The sequence below is a fragment of the Anas acuta genome, chromosome 18 (genome assembly GCF_963932015.1).
Source record: "Anas acuta chromosome 18, bAnaAcu1.1, whole genome shotgun sequence".
Lineage (NCBI taxonomy): Eukaryota > Metazoa > Chordata > Aves > Anseriformes > Anatidae > Anas > Anas acuta.
In genome coordinates, this window is record NC_088996.1 from 7,918,554 (window position 1) to 7,932,424 (window position 13,871).

The window sequence follows — 13,871 nt, forward strand, 5'->3', positions numbered from 1 at the left end:
CTAAACAAAATTATGGAATAGCTGAAGAAAAAATAAGAAAATTAACTCATCTGTACATGATTCATCTCTGTGCATGTACTCAGTTCACTAGGTAAATGTCCTTGTAAATCTTGGAACTCTGTTTTAAGGTAGATTTACATTGCAGATAGGTTTGATATTACTGTGGTACAGAGGTAGTTAATCTCACAAGCAATCAGAAACCCATTACTTTCCATGCTTCATCTATGAGGATCCACACTCAGCTAGTCCCCTTTTCAAATTCCATTATCTTCAAGTCTGGAACAGTTTGGTTTGCTCTTCTGTCTTACATAACTTGTATCCCAGTCCTGTTGTTCTAAAGCAACACCAGTATGCTTGTGATTGCTTATGCCAGTTGAATTCTTACATACTTAACAGCACTAAAAATGATTTCTGAAGCTCAGGGTAATTTTTGCAAATACTGCCCAAAAAAAAAGAAATTTGAGAATTTATATGCTCAAGTAAAACACCATCATATTTTTGACATGATGAATATGATTAATTTTTGGTATACAAATAGAAAGGTGGGTCCAGCTCCAGTAAGTGCGTATGTACAAAAATTATGGAAAGTTACAGAGTATTATGCGTGAGTACTATTCTCTGTTGGTGTTTGTTCTCTGACTAAAAGACACTTGAAAAAAACACCTAAACCGATGAGGAGCTTGCTGCCAGAACACATGGAATCCTGCTTAGTTCTCATGAATCAAAAAGGCTTTAGAAATGAAACAGCACATGAAATCAGCCTGTCATTTCTGACCTGCATAGTCTTAAACACGAGAGACTTAACAAAAGGACTTCATAAATAGAGTAATGATTTATTGGAAACATTCACATGAGGTATAAAGGCAATCACTTCAACCATTTTATTTTTTTAACAATATAAAGCTACCCCTTTACAAGATCTGTTCAGAAACAGGAGCAGATTTAGTAAAGATGCAGAATATTTTACATCCCTGAGACTGAGGCCCTCTCACCCTTGATGCACTCTACCCTCCCCCTGCAAAGGTGCTGTAAATTTAATTTCCTGCTCAGTTGTGATTTTAGTGGATTACCATCCAAAATTAACATTTTCATTCTTTACATCAACATGAAATTTAAAAATGCAAGCAATCCCACGTTTCATATCTAGTTCATTCACAAGCAGGGAAACAAGTATGTCTAAATCAGTTGCAGGCATCCAGTTTAAAATTACTTCCAGTTTAGAGCTGGTGTCCAAACTTCTTTCCAAGCAGTCAGTAAAGTTACTGACTCTGAAGATGTAATGTGTTCCCCTTAAATTAACCATGGAAGCCAACTCCTCCTTTTTTGCTAGCTAGACACAGCTAATGCTCCATACTTTTCATATCGGGGTACTGGGATGTGAATGCAAGGCTTTAGGTACATGTGCTTTTATATCTGGACTTAAAGCCATCACAAGGAAGCTGAGTAACAAAATTCCAGTTCCTACTGCAGACTTCAAGTAATTCATCTATGAACACTATTGTTTTTAGGTTAATGGCAGGCAGACAACATTAAGAATGATAAATTCAGGTAGCAGAAGTGTTTCCTCTCAAGCAATGTAAGTTCCATTATTCAATTTCAGTATGAAGATACCCTGCAAGGCCACAAAAACAGATCTGGGCGTAACACATGCAGAAAATTTTCAGTACAGGTTCAGATATTTTTCCTAGCAAAAATGATCATCTCTTGCCTGAGGATGTAATTTTAATCAATGAAACTTCTCTAGCTGAGCTATGGCAATCAGCATAAGCAAAGCAAGGAGGACATGAAAAAATTTAAGTACTAATACTAAAAAAAATAAGTACTTAATACTATGAAGAGGAGGCAGCTGATGTTATATTAACTTGGTGGAAGGTAGCTCTTCACTTGGAGATGGAAACAAAGGTCTAACAAGATTCAAGGCATAAACTGACAAAAATAAAATGATTTCCAGTGTTAGAGGTAGATTTTATCCAGTGTATAATAGTTATTCCTGTAAGTGCAGAACTTTAGAAATTAAATAATTCAGATCAAATGTGACCTATGTTCTCTTAGAATAATTACAGCAAGCTTTCTGCATATCCTTCAAGAAAGCAGGCACGCCACTCTGTAAAGAGAAAAGCAGTAAGTCACTCTTGTACAATGTAATCAAAAAGAACTATAGCAAGATGCATATTCACACTATATAGATCAAGGCCTTCAAATACAGGACAATTTAACATCTGGTACAAGCAGACCATTCTTTTAATACTACATGACCCGACTGCATTATCGAAGTGTTAAGGTTATTCACATACACTCTGGAACATTGATTTGTTGTTTTTCTTGCACAGATTTAGCTACCCCATTGACTAAGCCAAGGAATTTGATAGAAATCAAGAAATATTAAGACAATTGCTATGAAGAGAGCAAGCAACACTGAGTCTCTAAAAATGTCACTGTGTAAGACCTAGGAGGATGAATACATCCATTTAAAAAAAATTAATAATTTTACCCCAATATACAGAAGACAGGTTTGGATACAGTGAATATATTTTTTTGAAACAGACAAAGACAATTGCCCTGTCAACCTTTACTTACCTTGGCAGCCCAATTGACCAGCCATGATGGAATCATGCCACCAGGATTATCGAAATAGTACATATAGACTGGAGATGAGAAAGAAGTTACCAGAAAGTTATCCAGACATAGCTTAGGTATTAGCTCTAATACCATATGACAGAAACTATCAAGACACATGACTGAAGCACTAAGTACAAGAGTTCTGCTCCAAGTCCTTTACAAAAAAAGGAGTCAAACTTGAATTGGAATTTGAGATAAATATAACCATTCCTAGTTAACCTCTGAGGGGTTCAAAGAATAATACTAATTTATGCTATTCCAAACCAGTTTAAGCAGCCTTTATAAAGTAAATATGTCTTTAAAGGACAAGTGAGTCAGAAGTCACTCTCTAGGCAAAGCCTATCATCTATAAACCTGTCAAACATGGTACTTAAATCATTGATGAATTAAGCGCTTTCCAACTCTACCCAATTGAACTGACTGGCAGGAAGACAGGTGTGTGTGTGTTTGGTAGCGAAGCAATCAGTACTCTGTTCTTATTTACCAAGCCCAACCATTTAAAATCTTTATGGTAAAACACTGTGCTGGATTTTTCCAAGTTTCATTTTTCAATACTCCTAGAGCTCACTATATCCGCTTTACATAGTAACTGTTTTAGTTTAAAATCTCCAGTCTCCCTCTTCGTGCATTTTGCTAACGCACACATTCTTTGGCTACATGACTTGTGATCTATTTTTTTGACTTCTTACCTTTAGATCCAGTCTTGCCATCACTTTCAATTGCCAGACTTTGTTTATAACTTTTAACTCTGATAATACCAGGCTTTTCAGGGCACTGAGGAACAGACACACTTTGAGCTAACACAACCCAGATCTTCCGCCCATCAAAATCCATCTCTTGACATTCACGAATATAGACATACTGTGTTCTGAGTTGAGGAGGCATGTCAAAACAGCGTCAGTTTGACATATGATGAATTGACAAGTGAATTCCGTTATGAATAGCAGCCCCTTCAAGTTATTTCTTATGCTTACGCAGAATTCAGTCTTGCAGAGTGATAATTCAGCTGTGCAAGCTTTAGTTGCATGTGGGAAGAAGCACCCACACTCTTCCTCCAGCTATACATACTGATATAACACGAGGACTGTGAGATGCTAGATCAAGTTCAGGAAAGCTGTAGAGTCAGCACTCCATCAGGATCCCTGGATGACCAGGTGACAAAAAATACAATGAAAGCAAAAAGCATTAAAGGATACATCTCTGTTTGAGAGAGGAAAAGGGTACTTCACTTCCCAGTAGATTACTTTTTCACCATTGTAAGTTTTCTCATACAGTTCTACAGTTGAAAAAGGAAGATTGTTAGATATTTTTAATTTACAGTTGAAAAAGGAAGATTGTTAGATATTTTTAATTTCCACCACAACACAAGCATATACGGCATTAAGGACTGCTCAGACTTCAGACGTGAACCCATTCTGCATGCAACCCTTACATCAAAATTGATATGCATGTAAAGTTGTAGCAGTAGATGATTTAAAAAAAATAAGTCTGTAACACGACTGCTCAGGAACCAAACACACAAACACAGGTGGCCCATTTTTTTCTGCTGCTACTCAGTTCATTGATGCAAAAAGAAAAAATGAACAGAATAAATCTGGGAGGAGGCATAGTCAAATTTCTTTTTAGACAGTTAGCTCAGTCCAAGCCTTTCAATCTCAAAGCCTTCTCCTCACCTATGCATATTCTGCATTATTCTGAACGACAAGGCGAACATTCTTCTTCACAAGCACATCATTATCCTTGTAAACGATTCTGAGTTACTATGGAACCAGGACAAGTACTGCTTTCTAATACCTTAAGAGGTCTTACATGACAGATTAATGAAATTTGGAAAACCTACTCAGAAGTTCACAGCAGTATATAAAAGCAGCAGTGAACATGAAGCTTGAACAGTTTATGAGCCTCCGTTACACCACCTCCAGTCTGCTTGGAAACTCAATCAAAAGGCAGCTGAATGGGGGGGAAAATAGCTAAGAAAAATCCCTAAAACATGACAGTGACTTAGGCAGGAGTAGCATGGCATAAAGGAGGGAATATAGTTCAAATCAAACTATAAACCTGAGTTTTAAGAACTGTCTACTGTGTAGCACCATCTTTTCAGGCAGTAACTGCCATTGTCAGGGTAAGGATCTGACAGGCGTCAGACCTGAGCTGGGGTAAGATCTTGCCTGTCCAGGGACTTGTCATTTCATGCGCTCAGCTATAAAGACTCATCCAGACTGGGTGGTTCACATCAGCAGGCAGAGTACTTTTCTCCTCCATTTGGGCAGACTTCTGTCTGAGGTACTACAGATCCTTCAGAGCTAATGCAAGCCTGCCGGATCACTTTCTGTGGTTTTGAAAGTAAGGCTAGAACAGACAGATACCTTCATCGCTAAGGCAAGAAGCGTGCCACAAGTGGAAGATTATTTCCCTATATGACATGCTCCCAACTGGGCTTCTGTTAGTATGCCCTTCCAGTCAGTTGTCACCCACAAAAACAGCTCCTCCTCTTCTCCAAAGTGGAGCAGTATCAGATGCACAATGCTCCCAGTGCTGTAATAAGCTACAGCATTACGCTTGCCACCAGAGGTCACTGGAGTATTGGTTTATTAGCTTTACTTTCATTTCTAACTATAGAGCTTTCCTTTTTCAAAGAAATTAAGACATTGATTTAAAGACCTTGATGGAATTGTTAGCAACTAACTCACCTACCTACAACATATCACCAGACTGATTTCTTCATAATAGGCACATCAGCATTTGCTACTTCGGCAGTCAATTACTACCATTAAATTTCTGGGTAGTACGATCTCTGTCAGGACAGTGTTCCAATTAGGAGCTGCAAGTTTCAGTATTGCTCAGGCCCAACTGTCTCGTATCATAGCACAGGAGCATGTGGTACTTCAGTCACTACTGTTTAGTCACAGCTTCTCTGATAAATTGGCAGCTGCAGCACAGGCCAAGCCCCCAGGCCTCAAGATATCCCCATCACAGCTGCGAGGTGCTGCTCTCATGGATATCCAGGAGCCTGCTTTGGAAGCAGCTGGGGTGCTAACAGCAATGCAACAGCAGTAACAGACTGACGGTGACATTTTCAGAGGTCAAGGGCAAATCCTTGGCAAGAAGAGATCAAAGCATGAGCCTCTAGAGTACTCACGGGAATCCTGTTCATATCTGCCTCCAGTCAGGCCTTCATATAAAGTTTTGCTGAACAGAACCAGAGGACAGAGATTAGCTCCTCTCACAATTAGTGCAGGAGCAGTTACCTTTTCAACTAAAAAGTCAGCTACTGCTACTCTGGTCTCGTTTTTATTTCAATGCCAGCCAGCAGTTCAGCAGAGAACTCCTCCTTGGACTGCCATTACTGTCAAGCTGCAAGAGCAACAAGGAACACAAGTAGTAAAACAAAGAGCAAGAAGGCTCTGAGTGGAAGCTTTCACATTTTTCTCCCTATGTGTGAAGGTAGAAAAAACAACTTACATAATTTACATAAAAAAACGTTTGCTAGCACTATTTCATTGTAAGTACACTTCTACAGAATGGATAGGCTTGCGTTAAATTTTAAGCTAAAAGGAAAGTCTTAATATTATGTTTATGCCCTTAAAGAGTAAACTTCTGTGAAACACTGTACTTGAAATACAGGCACAAGTATGAACTTGCAGACGAACACATCATGGTCAGCAAGGATAAAAACTCCAGCTTCGCAACATTATCTAGTTTTTGTCTAAGGGTGTAGCTTCCCCCGACTGCTTCCTTTCTTTTCTCAAAGAAAGCGTTACAAAAACTGCCTTATTTAAAAAAGGGCTTGGTTCCCCTAAATGAACTTAAATCAAAGACTACTGAAGTAACTTAAACTAACACGAGGTGTTTGGCATCCAATATGATAATATTTGTGTATTTAGATTCCACCTCAATCTCTTTTTATTTCATTAGTGGAAAAGCAGCCTTTGCTACAGGAAAGCTATTGTCCATTTAGACAGATAACACCTTTACTAAGTTAGACACAGCTTCTGAATTACGACCAAGTATTGATGTGAACCAAATAAGTGGTTCTCTATAAAAACGCAGCCAAGCAATCATTCACAATAGAGCTGTCCTCAATGAAACAAGCACAACATTTAACAATTCTTTGGTTTTGTAACACTGTTCTTTGTTCAGCAAGACATGTGTTTCAGTTTTATTGGCCTGAACTTATTTAAGACACAGACTTAAAATGGGATGTCTCCCCATCTTTAAATAAATGGATTGTGGGAGACCTGCATCAGTTAAATCCTTGTCTTTGTCCCTGATGATTTAAGATGTTTTAACATCATCTGGATATCCAGGTCAAACCCCCCTTTTTCAAAGGCAACGTTAAACATACAGATCTAAATTAGCTATTCCTTTCTCTGTAAAAGCCCCAAATCACTAACTCTTCTCAGGATTCAAACATTTCTGATTGTACAAGGTGCCAAGAACAACCACTTTCAGGGAAAACAAATTACACATCAAACTGGTGTAACCCACTGCACTCTTCCAGCCCCTGCTACAATATGCAAAGATGCACAGAAGGTACAGAACACCTATTAAAGTTTAACTAAGCAATTAACAACAGTATTTGAAGATGCTAGGTGCTCCAGCATAACAAGTGATGTTAAATTTATATGTTAAAGTAAATTTGATGTTAAAGTTATATGCTTTAATCAACAAGGAAAAAAGTCATTCCAAAAGGAAGCTTTGTGGTGGTGAGATGTTAGCTGTTCCACGTCAGTGTTTACTTGTATTGCTGCACGGTGCAACCTTATCCCAAAAGACAAGCGAGTCTGTCCCAACATCTTTGGACAATACAACTTTAAAATACCTTTAAAAAAAGCTTTAGTGGGAAGCCAGTGTGGGCATAAAACTTGCTTTTAAACTGCCTAGCTCAGCTTACCTTTAACATACTGGTCCCATTGTTTTCTGAAATCTAAATCCATATAGACATCTGCACACACTTTTGGGGGACAGTCAGCAAGCCCACCGAAGATTTTATACTCATAAAGTCCTGATTGCTGTGGAAACAGAATAGGGAGAGGAAAAGTCACACAGGAAAGGGAAGTATTCTGCAGCAGAGAGAACAGCTGAAGGAAGTTAGGTGGGGCACATACTACAAATACGCTCAGGAGCTGTGAAAGCAAGTGTTGAAAAAACAATGCAAGATTCAGTCTTTAACCTCTCGACTTTTTGATCTATACATGAAAGTTTAAATCCAGACAGGCTGACCTGCCCAGCACAATGGTTGTTCCTTCCCTTACACCACTATGCTTTTACTTCGTAAGTAGTTCCAGAGGGACCATGTTTCTTCACGCACACGCACCCCTTTTCATCTCCAGTGGTCAGTGTGGCCAAAATCCTGCCCACATTAAAGCATACCAGAACACAAGCATTTAATTGTGGCAGAGCCTCAAGGCTCTATGTAACAGGCATAAGGATCTCATTCATTTCCAGGAGGTTGCCAAGTACTACATGATCCAGAATATGCCTTCCTGAAAGTTAGGTACACTCATCCCGGAGGCTGTGATATAAGAATGCTTTATAGTGTTCATGCTTATATACAATGCACTACTTATTATTTGCCTTGAGTACCTATTAGTTATTTTCTTTCTGAAAACTGCCTGCACTGAAGGGGTGGGGTGCAGGATATCTCCAACACCAATACTTTTAATGTTTCTTTAAACATATGGAAACTACATCTGTGCCTATAGAGCAATGCTGTACTATTGTTAGTACCGGCTCATGACATTATAACAATGAGAGTATTTTGAGAATACAGTGTAGGAGTCAAATTCAAGCATTCCCAGGGAAAGGGAAGGAAGGATTATACAACATTCTGTTAGTGATTAGTTGATCTTCTTTTCCATTCTTCACACTTTACAACTCAACCCTAGAAGATGCCATACTGGAAGATAATGACAGGTCCAATAAACTTAAGTTATTCATCTTCACTGTGGCACTGTTGAGGCATAAATCCCTAGTTTCAATCCTGGACTGCTGAGCACCTATGCAACCCCATAAACTCATATCACCTTTCTGAAAGGCATCTGCATTTCCTTTTTTACAAGGCAGGTAATTTTGAAAATATCATACTTGAAACTGAATCAAGGTGCTTTCAGTCTATGCCAAAGCACTACGCTGGTACTTCAGAAGTATTTGTTTTAGCTTAAGCACTACTTCTTTCCAAGGTCACTAGTCAGAAATGCTATACGGATTATCTTACATGTATGTGTACTTACATTAAGTGTCATGTAAGGTGAGACTATACAAACCACCAATTTCCTCGCTCTGCTAATAATTTGTAAGTCTTACGTTCTCTTGCCACTGAGCTGTTCTTCCACGGAAGAGACGTTTTTCTGTTCTTTTCCTGGTCTTTAATTACAACTGTAAGAGTTAAAAAACCAAGCCCACCTGAAACATTAATTCTGCAGCCAATATACAAAGCTCTTCACCAGCACACCCCCTGTTCCTTTGCATCCTTTAGCTCCTCTTAATCCTTTGTTCTTTTTGTCAGAGGAAAGCCATGGGGCAGTTCTCTCATTTAAGCTATCAGAGCTTGCCTCAAAGACTTTGTATAGAATTGTATGCTTCATAATTTAAGGAGAATAGACTACAGATCACACTTCTAAACAGAGTAAAAGCTTTAGGAACACGAACTATTATGTCGTATTGTTTGTTTCCAAAGCTTTTATGTTCCACTCAACAAGCAGCTTGAAGTGCTGGTAATACTTTTTGATCAAGGATTATCAAAAGATATGCTTACATTATTGGTCTTTAAAACATTTTTGCTATAGGCAGAACAACCAACACAGGTCAAAATAGAGCTGGTAATGATGTAATTTACTGTCAAAGAATTCAGAAACTGATACAAATCTCCTCACCTAATACATAGGATTCTACCTTACGTTCAAAGGTAGCTGTTCAGCTGGCTCACAGTATCAGTCCAGTTATTCTGTCATCTTTAGCCTTCAAGTTCTTGTACTACAGCTCCAGAAGGATCAACTTATTCATGTAGAATTGATGCTGTTCTTCTCTACCAGTTTAAGAGTTCCACTGCTGGACAAATTGTGCCATACCTCATTGAATATCTTTTACTGAAAAGGCAGTATTTTGAGAGAGTATGAAACAACACATCATGACCTGACAGGTGAACAGTTAATCTTGCAGCAAGTAAGACAAGGATAGTCAATAAAAACAGCAATTTACAAGAAAAAAAATTAAAAAGTCAAATGTTTCAGGTTTCAGAGGCCTATCAGCAGGGGAATCGATCAGCGGGTTGGAACACAGCACAGAAAAGCTGTGGGAAAAGGTGTACAGGAAAGCCTGGGAGACCTATTTGTGTAGCCTGAAGAGAAGGTGGAAAGAGAAGGCAACAGGAAATATAAACGCTGCCTTCAGCTTCCTGAACTACCGCTGTTACAGTTGATGTGCAGTTCAGTAAGTGTTAAAAAACAATTTTTCCAGTAACAACTTGAAGACCCTCCTCTTAAGACATGGTTCTTCTTTTCCTGGGGCACTTCAAGGCAACTGAATGACAGAATAAGCAAGAGACTTATTTCCCAGCAACATCAGAAGACCGGACCTATGCCGTTCCCTTGCAGCCTTCCCAGCCCCTCCTCCACCTTCCCCAAATCGGGGTCAGTTCGCAAGAAGCACAAGAAAAACACCTGCATGTTTTTCAGCCAGCTTAACAGTCCATCCATATAAAAGCAGAGTTTCACCCCCACCGTTTTTGAACTACCTCCTGATGTTAGGGGCAGAAAGGTGAAAAATTCAGCTCGGAAGGAGTTTTGGAGAGGGGGAGAAGGCGGGGAGCCGGCAGGTCCTGGCGCAGGTGCGCAGGGAGGGGTTTCCCTTCACCCCCAGGCCGCCGCAGGAGCCACCCCGACCCCGGCCGCTGGCGAACCTGGAGCTCCCCGCGGCAGAGCGGCTTTCCCCGGCAGCACTTAATAGCATTACTGGGCAAGCTGCTTGCTGGGAGCACGGCGAAACCGAGCCGGGGCCGGCGGGACTCGGCGGCGCCTCCCGCAGCCCGGCCGCCCCCGGGGCCGCCCCGCTCCTCCCGCCCGGGCCCGGCCCCGCTTCCTCGCTCCGGGCCCGGCCGGGAAGCGCCCGAGGCCCCGCCACCCTCTGTGGCGTGGGGGAGCTCCCCCGCCCGCCCACCTCGTCGTATAGCCGGTAGATCCTCACGCCCATGCTCTCCACCAGGAGCTGCCAGGGCGCCACCGGCGCCGGCTGGTCCAGCTCCCGGCAGGCAGCCCGAAACTGCTCCTCGGAGAAGCCCCGAGGCGGCGGCGCCTCCATTCTCCGCGCCGGGAGGCGGCGGCGGCGGCAGCGCCCGGCACAGCCAATGGCCGCCACAGCCCCTCCCGCCCGGCCGCCCGGCCCTGTCATGGCGCCCAGGGGCCGCGCTGAGGGCCGCGCCCGGGGACGGGTCGGGGGTGCGGGGTCTGGGGTCTGGAGTCTGGGGTCTGGGCCATCGGGAGCCGCTTACGAGCACCCAGGACCGCTCCCCGTGCGGTTTTGCCAGTCAGCCCCTCTGTGGGGTCTCGGTAAATGGGGCCGGGAGCGGTGGCATCCCAGAGCTGCATCCAGTTGGCTCTGGGCCTGCTGTGCTCCCCGAGGGTGGAGGTCACAGAGTCACGGAATGGTTGAGGTTGGAAGGGATCTCCAGAGGTCATCTAGTCCCCGCTGCTCAAGCAGCGTCACCTGGAGCATGGTACACAGGATGGCTTCCAGATGGGTTTGGAGCATCTCCAAAGGAGACTGCACAGCCTCTCTGGGCAGCCTGTCCCAGTGCTCTGTCACCCGAACTGTAAAGAAGTTCTTCCTCATAAGGCGATGAAACCTCCTGTGGTTCACTCCCATGGGTATGGGGCTTAATCAGACCTACTAAAATTTAGCCTGCCTGCCAGCACTAGCCCAGTGTTGGTCATGGTAACCTCTGTGCAAGTCTGGCAACATTTATCGTTTTCCAGTTTCTCTGCCAAGCTGCTGACTTCTTTGACAAAGAGTTCACTTATGTCAGCTGTCCCTTCCACTTCCAGTCAACTGGTTTGCAAGCAGAGCATGAGGATTTTTGGCTGACTCTTCAGGGCATAAAAGCTGAGTTGCACTTACGGTTATCCTTGCACAGTGGGTTCATAAGAGCTCCCGAAAACTTTTGGAGACGAGCTCATGATGGAGGGCAGGATGGTGTTCCACTGTCCTTTCCTGCCCAGGTTTAATGCCAGAATTTGACCTATAGCTTCTGTCTGGAATGATGTCATGAATGCCAATAAGTCTCCATACCTCTGTACCTCCTCCCACCGTCTCAATGAAGCTGTTGTGCAAATGTTCCAGTTCTTTTGTTTTATTTTCATGTGTTTACATGTATTATGGCATTTTATTATTAATATTTATACAATATGTATAAATATTTTTGTTTGTGTTCTTTGTGAATTACAATGTCGTGCTTTCAGTCAGCCCAGCTGGTTCTCCAAAACATGATGACAATACATTTTGCATGACTGAACTAAGTTGGCTTCAGTGGAGCTATGCTGCTCTGAGGCTCCTGACTTTGAAATGGAATAGGAGGCTGTGATCTCTAAGCGAGACTGATTTACCTTGCAGAAATATTTCTTTAAACAGTAGTTTTACTTTTGCAGCAATTTTACCAAATTTCTATCTCACTTAAATCCCGTTCATGGTTTGAAATAGGACTCATGCAAGACTGTAAGAGCTGGTGGCTCTTGTTTGTAGAGTCTCACATATGAAAAAGGAGTCGTGAGTCAAAAGTTGATGTTTAACAAGCAGGCAAAGGCCTGTAAGTGAGCCTGGGAGATTTCATGATCTCTTAAGGAGCCTCATCTGTGCAACAGAACTAAAGTGATCACAGCTCAGGGTTCCCTGCTGTTTTACAGTCAATGTTTTGCATTATATGGTTGTCTGCATGGCATCAGAGCACTAAGTTGGCTGCAGCTGGCTGGCCTTTCTTGCCTCCCCCCCCCAGCACTCTCATGGAAAAAGAGAGGTTTATCTCACAAGACTACTCTAGGGACCAGTGTTTTGAAAACGACAATAATATGTGACCTTTTTTCTTGGTAAATAGGGAGTGGTGCTTACTAAGAAAGCACAAACAGTTCAGAAAGGAGACTTTATTTTCTCTTTTCATTTTTGTTTATGAAAGCATTATTCTTTATTGCTTGTATGTCTGTGTCTTTGCCCTTAGCTTAGGGGCGGAAGCTAGAATAAGATCCCAAAGCCTTTGATATCTGCAGTGCTAGATAGTGTGACTGTAGTCTGGGGTAAGCTGTGATGGAGTGGGGACTAACATTTCTAGAGCTCTGCCCCAACAGACAGTGGGATAGCAACTGCTTCAGGGCAGCTGGTTGTTGGAACATGAACCCAAGCCTGAGCACAGCTACCAAAGGCAGCCTAGATACAGCACGATCAAGTCCCACACATGGGTCAGGGACCTAAATACTGACTTGAATGAAAATACACTGTTACTATTCTAGGGCAATGAGGGGGAGTTTTGGAAGTGCCCGCATGACTTGACCCACATACTTAGTATTTCTTAGGTATTTAGCTGCTGCCGCTTTCAGGGGGAAACAATACCTCAAAGGAAATTTGCAGATCTGGACTCTCAATGGAATTAGTGCAACTAAAATGTCCACCTGTTATTTACAATGGGAGCAATCTCTATTAATTCCACCCTAGCACCTAACCTTTCTGCTGCTGAAATCAACATAGAATAATCCATTGAGTTCTGCAGGGTGGAATCTAACCAGTCATTTGGAGAACTCACTCCATCAGGAAATCATATGTGGCTAGAAATGAAAACAGCAATGAATATTGCATTGATGTTTTCAGGCCCCAGATGAATTTGTGTTTGTTTTGGACGTGAGTATCCATATGTGAGAGAATGTTACCAGCTATATTGTGTTTTCCTGCATCTGTCTCAGTGTGGCACTGGTGCACTTTGAGAAAGTCTTGAAAATGGAATAAAGATGTGGGATTTTGATGGACTCAACTGCTGTGCAGACATTGATATACTATTGTCATTTCGTTTTGTTCCGTGCGTTCCAAAAACTTTGCAAAAGTGCTGAATAGTCCTGACATACCATTTATACAGTATGCACATTCACATTTCTATTATTCACAGCTGAACTAATTAGTCTTCTGCTACTGTTGTTTTATTGACTTCATTATGTAAAAGCCTTTGTTACAAATTATTTCATGACTTTTGCAGCTTGCACCAAGCAAGCTCTTCATCC

The 13,871-nt window shown here is 41.9% G+C and overlaps 1 protein-coding gene across 6 annotated transcripts; it reads right to left on the minus strand.

Moving 5' to 3' along the window:
* Window positions 1–813: 813 nt before the first annotated feature.
* On the minus strand, window positions 814–11,022 carry PCTP (phosphatidylcholine transfer protein). Of its 6 annotated transcripts, none has more exons than XM_068654949.1 (7): window positions 10,777–10,917; window positions 8,926–8,997; window positions 7,514–7,631; window positions 3,816–3,895; window positions 3,309–3,480; window positions 2,578–2,645; window positions 814–2,104 (listed from the first exon to the last, which is right to left on the minus strand). In XM_068654949.1, exons 3-7 carry the CDS (start codon window positions 7,554–7,556, stop codon window positions 2,039–2,041), a joined length of 429 nt encoding a protein of 142 aa, XP_068511050.1. In that variant the 5' UTR covers window positions 7,557–7,631; window positions 8,926–8,997; window positions 10,777–10,917; the 3' UTR covers window positions 814–2,038. The 6 variants fall into 6 exon arrangements, with proteins under 6 accessions (XP_068511050.1, XP_068511049.1, XP_068511047.1 ...); XM_068654948.1 differs by having other exon boundaries at window positions 8,853–8,997; XM_068654946.1 differs by lacking the exon at window positions 8,926–8,997 and having other exon boundaries at window positions 10,777–11,022.
* Window positions 11,023–13,871: the final 2,849 nt, after the last annotated feature.

Excerpts from the sequence above, each read along its gene's own strand:
- PCTP (XM_068654946.1), bottom strand. The coding sequence starts at position 11,007 with ATGACAGGGCCGGGCGGCCGGGCGGGAGGGGCTGTGGCGGCCATTGGC. Across the intron at positions 3,481-3,815 it reads TTCCTCTCTCAAACAGAGAT|TATGTCTATATTCGTGAATG; the intron begins GTATCCTTTAAT and ends CTCAGAACACAG. Across the intron at positions 2,646-3,308 it reads TGGCAAGACTGGATCTAAAG|TCTATATGTACTATTTCGAT; the intron begins GTAAGAAGTCAA and ends TCTCATCTCCAG.